Consider the following 7,055-nt stretch of genomic DNA (forward strand, 5'->3'; position numbering starts at 1 on the left):
AGACTCTTAGTGGGCGTTTGGACATAAGAATTGTAAAATTTCAAGAAAAAGTGAAAAAAAAAATCAAAGTGAATATGGTATTTGAAAATTAGAGTTGTGTTTGGACATGGATATAATATTGGGTTGTTTTAGAAGTTTTATGAGTGATCTAAGTGAAAATTTTGAAAAACAGCTATTTGAAGCTTTTCAAATTTTTGCAAAATTCCAAAATGGATCTTCAAGTCAAAATTGAAAATTTTATAAACAAACAATGATTTCAAAAAAAAGTGAAATTTTTTTTTTAAAAAAGGAAAAAATTTCTTATGTCCAAACGGGCTTAAATAAAATTACACGTTCTATGGTTAGCATGCCATAACAAGTTACCAAATACCACATCTCTCTCTTGGATAAGATTATTGACAGTTCCATTCACTACACAATTGTTGAATAATTAGTCAATTGTATTTTATTTTCATTACAGTGAAATACTGTATTCATCTTCAACAGAGTGAATTCTCTTTTTCCCGTATCAAAATCTTGGCATGATACCTTTTACTATTCCATATTTTTCTGTTGATTATTATTGCCTTGGTACAACAGTAAAAGTTATCGCCCTCTGAGCACGAGCTCAACTTACGGAAACAACCTCTTCTTGAAATGTAAGGTAAGGCTACAACATCGACATGTAGTCCGGCTGCCTTTCTTTAATCTCGTGTATCCTAGAGATAACACTGCTAAATTTCTTGCACCATCTATTAGTCGCAAAATCGAGTTTACTGTATACAGATTCAAATTTGCAGTAACATTACAACTTTGCTAGATATGGACCAGCAGAATAATGTTGAGCATATCTATACATTTGATATATTGTACATGAAATTGTAGCAACAAAATATTGTAGGAAAACTATATCTATTGCAGCCCATCTTATGAGATAACGAAAACTCTAAGCTCTCCTCTGTCTCCCCTTGTTACGCGTGTATCAGAATCAATATAGGTAACTTCAAACTCACCACTTCCTGTATTAGATGGTGGCCTGAGTTGATCTGGTATCCGAGGCACCTCAAATGGTGGGAGCTGTGATAAGTTTCCGGTTGTCTTCACTGTAGTTTTCTCGAATGTAATCTTAATCGTGGATGATCCTATTTGTGGAAATATATAAACATGACATGAATCAGGAAACTGCAATAAGGGAAGCAATAATACCAAAGAAATGTTGTTGGTCCAAAAGACTATGAGAATACACAGAACCAACCTATCAGTTCAAATTTGTGGGCTAAAGTGGCAGTCAACTCAGCAGGTGGTAAAGGCCAAGGAGCACCTAATTCAAGCTCCACTATGTTGTCAAAATCCTTGCTTAGTACATCAATTCTTTGAAATACCTGATCAAACCAAATCAGTATGTTATGCGATGGTGTATCAATAAATTAAGCTTGACATATGCAGTAATTAGAACACTCTACATTGCTCTGCAGTAAGCTAAAAGTAATGGATATAATGATCCTTATAACTGCAACAGAAAAACTAGCGTGAAATGTTCGAAAGCAAATCTTGGATATGAGGACTCCAAGAACGCAACTTCTCATCCAGAATATAATCAAGGGCTGATCTTGTTGAGGTTCTTGGTTCGTGCCACACACACGCGCGCATGTAGAGTGAGAGAGTTGAAAATTCTTTTAAGAAATATATTTACACTTAAGTCTGAACTCATTATAATGACATAGTGGGTGCACTTGTACTCCGAAATCACTAACTTTATCCACCTCAGAATATAATGCCAGTCTCTGTTCTCTCTTCATAACATGGCGAAATACATAAACGGCCCCTTTAAGTTGTCCACAACAACCAAACAAACACCTCAATTGACACCTTTATCATTTAGACACTTCAAGTTTCTATTACTCAGATCAAGTAAACACATGTCGCTGATGTGGCATATGCGTGATTGCTAACCAAATTTTGAGCGCGTGATACATTTTTACAGCCTATTTTTTTTTTTAAAGAAAAAACATGAAATACCTAAGCTTAGCCTCTCTGCTTCTTTCAAGTGCAACCCACCATGAAACCACCATAGCTTCCATGAAAATCAGCCACTAAAGCTCCAACTAAGCCACCTTAAATCACTAAAACATGTCACCTTTCATCAAAAAACTTACTGCCCATAACCTCCAGAGCTTCACCTATATCCGTCGAGCCAAAACTAATCCCCAGCTAGCCGAAAAAAGCAGCAAAATTGCAGCAACAATAGCTGCGAAAAACCACCAAATCTCCACTAGATAAACACCTTCTTTCATCTAACAATACCTTCATTCCAACAGAAACACACAAACAACAACCAATTATTTGAATCGGCCGATAATTTTACACCAAAATAATAAATTAGAGAAACAAAAGTGAAATAAGCCCAAATTCGTGACCAAGAAAATGACGGAGAAAGAAGACTGAACATTCTAGTAGAATCGTTTCTTTCGGCTTTGCTTGGAGGTCAATTTTCCGGTGAAAGAGATGAGCTTTTTCCGGCGAGGTCGGTCAATGATTCCATAGTGGATTCTCTGCTTTGGCTATTCTCTTTTGTTTCATATTTGTATTAGTTTTATGGAAAGATTTAAATTTTAATTTCAAGTATGGATGGATAAATTTTGAGTATAGGGCATGTTGGAGAAGAAGGTGGGAAGGGGAAGGGGTCTAATGGAAAGATCTGTGTTTAATTAGTTGTTTTCTTTTTTTTGTTAATTATAAGTGTTAAGTTTTAATTATAAATTACACGTGTCGTTCACTGATTGGTTCATTTGACACATCATGGGCAAGTGTAACTCACGTATTTGCTCTACTGTACTCGGGTGTCTATTTGATTTACTTAACAGTCACTTGAAGTGTCTAAATGATAAAGGGTTCAATTGAGGTGTTTGTTTGGTCGTTGTGGACAACTTAAAGGGACGGTTTATGTATTTCGCCTATAATAAATGTTGCACGACCTCCTTTTGTTCTCTTTAATTCATGGTTAACCACTGTATGCATGTTTGTAACTGAAGACAGACAGATGCGTGGAAATGACAAAATGAAAGGGATCCTTCTTTTTTAGTTTACCTGACCAAGAGTAATGGGAAGAAGTCTTCCGGTGGGGGGTCCAGGACGACTTCCTCCAAGAGTGCGACCTGAGAATGCACTGCTGTATATCAATTTCCACCTCCCTTGAAGTTTATCGAGATCAGCTGAGAGATCTACAGCTCCTGCACAGGATTCTAGCTCCTTGGCAGCAGCATCCGCCTTCTTTAGGTCTTCTTCGCTCGCAGCAAGACCTCTGTTTAGCCCAGAAACAGCACTCTGCAAGTGACCAACACATTTGTCAAGAGGAACCTGACTTGCTGTAATTAAAAAGATTAACTTCCATGGAAAAGAGGAAAAAACTTCAAACAGTATGAAGAGATGGAAAATACTCGCAATTCCTCGCAGGGACAGTTATACTTTCATGATTACGGTTCAGCCAAATATTGGACCTAGCTAAGAAAGTGCTACATCATAGAGATAGGCATAAGCTCATAGTGACGGCAACATCAGGTGCATACATCTTTGACACCAGATCAACAATCATTCCATTGTACTTAGATGTGCTAAACCATGACATTCTTAGCATGTAAAGCTAGTTGATTGGCAATTGAAGGGGGATAATAGGATTTTCTAGCAAAATCCACATCTTTTATTTGTCCTTAGACATTGCCATTCCAGTAGTGATTGCTGTAATCATGCCAATCCAAGATCCAAATAAAGTAGAACAAAATACGTTCTAATATTCGAAACCATATCAGCTCTCCATTCATCTCAGTCTCTCTCCCTCAAAGTCTAAACAGATCCTTCAATGGTACAATGGTTGTACAATAGGCAGTAACTTCTATAATTATTACTTTTAGTTTAATTGCAAGGATGGTGCTGGATAATTTAAATGGAGAAACATGGTCAATGAGGATTAATATAGTAGTTGTTTGGGTTTGAGGCTTAGTAGTAGATGTTATTGTTGTTGCATGGGTGGTCCAACGGGACAGAGTTAATAACAGTAATCCCACCTGAATGATCATTCCTAATTGATTCATTAGCCTCCTCTGGGACTTGATTGAGCAGCATTAGTTCCTCCCCATTTGCATGTTCCATGTTTGCCAGTAAATCAACTACTTAGTTAGCACTCGACATGCTGCACCTAGCACTCCCATACTCTTCCTACATGGTTACAACTAACGACCCTCAACTAAGGCTAAACCTTCAGCATTTCGTAGAGTGACTAATACTCATGTACATTAGTAAAACTATGTTGATAAAAAAAATTCATTTAGGAAACACATACTGATATATCATGTCTCAACACCTTCAATTATTAAAGCATATGCATATTCATTTCCTCTTTATGTTTGGAGAAAAAATTGTCGATTTGGAGTTTCTTCTTCATTTGTACTCTTCCTTTAATTTTTGTGCTCAAAGAATTTACTGGCACAATGTATTCTCTGATTCTCAAACTCAAGCATCGGTAATCACTTGGATCCTCATTCAGTTGCAAAAAGACACTAATTTATGGTTCTTTTTTGCCTAAACATGTCCAAACCTTCACCTAAAAGTTATCTGCTTCTCCTGTATACAGCAATCTACCAACATTGGATGTACGGTCATCAGCACCATTGACAAATATCTCTTCAGTAAGGAGAGGTATCTGTCATAATAGTGCTGATGATCATATCATGTTGTCACTGTTACAACAGATGTCTCTGCAACCATAATACTCTCTAGTCTCCTAATTCATCCAGATCAAGAAGAAAGGTCAACTAGAAAGAAATTGTTGTCAAATAGAAAAATAGATATGGATGCAGGTTACGAGAAACCCAATTTCTACACGTCTTTTATATGACCTCATCTCAATTCTCAGGTATTAAGCATGTCTCTTCAAGGCACTTCAATTAAAAGGTAATGTTTGTGCAAGGAATTAACGCATTCAATCCGTCCTCAGTATCTTTGAAGGAAAAGCGAAAGGTGCGAGTCTACTAGAATGCAAAATATGTCATGTGGTCAAATTCCAAATTCTGAATCACAAACTAAGTTTCAGCTTTTATGTATGAATTCAGAGGGCAGCAATAGAGGTAGATTTAGCCTTGATCTATCATTTACCTCATCACATTTAATTCCTCGGTGATTCGAGTTGTTTAGGTGGTAACAAACAAGTTGAGTATCACTTGCATATCAATACACTCATATAACAGACATGCCAGAAAAGAAAAACAGATATCTAGCCAAGAAATTCAATTCAAGCCAACTACTCAACCCCAAACTATTGGGGTCAGCTATGTGCACACACTACCCTCGAATTTAGGCTAACGACTGACTATTTCTATATACCTGTCAATCTACCACAATATTACTCAGCTCTTTTTTGGGATCGGCTATATTTTAACAAACTAACATGGGCGGAGTTCAACAACAACAACAAACACAGTGTAATTCCACAAGTGGGTCTGGGAAGGGTAGTATCAAGTGCGTACGCAAACCTTACCCCTACCTTTAAAAAGGCAGAGAGGTTGTTTCCGGTAGACCCTCGGAAGAAATTAATGTTTAGAAGAGTTTAACTTATATGCACCATTTTTTACTTAAATAAAGGTAACTATGTTTAATCACCATTAATTGATACCTAGAATGGTAAACAAACTGCTATAATGGGTTAAATTACACAGATGTTATAAAATCCTATGTACAACAACAACAACAACAATAAACCCAGCTTAATCCTATACGTGGGGTTTGGGGAGGGTAATGTGTACGCAGCCTTACTCCTACCCTATAAAGGCAGAAAGGTTGTTTCCGATAGACTCTCGGCTTAAGAAACAGTAAATATAAAGCAACAAGCAATAATAACAATAATATAATAAGGTAATGAAGTAATAAAGAAATAGGAATAAAAGAATACAAGAATATTACTAGTACTACGGTAAACCTAGGAGAAACTCACAACTACCTGTCAACCCACCACCTTAATCCTCGACCTCCACACCTTTCTATCGCTCACCGACATGCCATGCCTAATCACCTCTCCCCGATACTTCTTTGGCCTACCCTTCCTCAAGCCCGCCATGGTCAACCTCTCACACCTACTGACCGGGGCATCAATGTCTGTCCTCTTCACATGCCCAAATCATTGCAGTCTCGACTCCCACAACTTGTCTTCCACAGATGTCACTCCCATCTTGTCCCTAATAACTTCGTTCCTAATCTTATCTTTCATGGTATGTCCACACATACACCTCAACATCTTCATTTCAGCTACTTTCATCTTCTGGTATAAAATCCTATAGTACCGCAAGAGAAAATGAAAGTGACTAAAAGGGGACCAATAGAGCAAATAGTCTAGCCTATGTACCACAAAAGAGTAAGATAATTACCAAAAATCAGGACAAACAATCTAATATACACCCATTAAATCCAATATAAGAAAATGAAAAAGGGAAGTTAAAACAAAAAAGAGTAAATCAAGAAATAGAAGGGTCTAGAAGATTAGAGTTGTTAAGTACCAATAACTTGAGTTTGAGAGACCCAATAAGTTCAGCTTTAGCTTCTTTAGTACCAGGTAACTCAATGAATGCGAGCTCATCAATACCCGACTGGCAAATTAAGCTTTTCTTGATATGATACTTCTTTTTCTCTAATAATTTTTGAGTATTTCTATTGCTTCTTTTTGAGAGATGACAAGTTAAAGATGGTAACGAAGATGAACAATGATTATTAGAAAGAGGAAGTGTAGAGTACTGAAGTAGAGAAGCCATTGTTGAGCTTTAATTTCAGCTCAATATTTGGAAAGGTTTGTGAATAGAAAAAGGAGCGATCTTTGATTGGTGGTAGGTAACAATAGTCTAGTTTTCTGTAGAATCCAATATCTGTGGGACCCAGTTTCCCATAGCGTTGGTGGTCTAATACGTGCCTTGTGATACTAGTAGGGCTCTTTTGTACGAGGGATAATAATAATTAATTTTGGGATTAAATTTGAGATAGTTTTATCTTATATTTAGTCATAATGTAATTAATCACGAGATTAGTTATTCCAAAAT

General features: G+C 36.8%; 1 protein-coding gene across 1 annotated transcript; it reads right to left on the reverse strand.

The window, feature by feature from the left end:
- Nucleotides 1–734: 734 nt before the first annotated feature.
- On the reverse strand, nucleotides 735–6,841 carry LOC104247690 (plastid-lipid-associated protein 6, chloroplastic). Its single transcript, XM_009803768.2, has 4 exons — nucleotides 6,522–6,841; nucleotides 3,067–3,303; nucleotides 1,235–1,361; nucleotides 735–1,121 (listed from the first exon to the last, which is right to left on the reverse strand). Exons 1-4 carry the CDS (start codon nucleotides 6,771–6,773, stop codon nucleotides 907–909), a joined length of 831 nt encoding a protein of 276 aa, XP_009802070.1. The 5' UTR covers nucleotides 6,774–6,841; the 3' UTR covers nucleotides 735–906.
- Between the last annotated feature and the right edge of the window lie 214 nt (nucleotides 6,842–7,055).

This window comes from Nicotiana sylvestris, chromosome 1 (assembly GCF_000393655.2).
Source record: "Nicotiana sylvestris chromosome 1, ASM39365v2, whole genome shotgun sequence".
Lineage (NCBI taxonomy): Eukaryota > Viridiplantae > Streptophyta > Magnoliopsida > Solanales > Solanaceae > Nicotiana > Nicotiana sylvestris.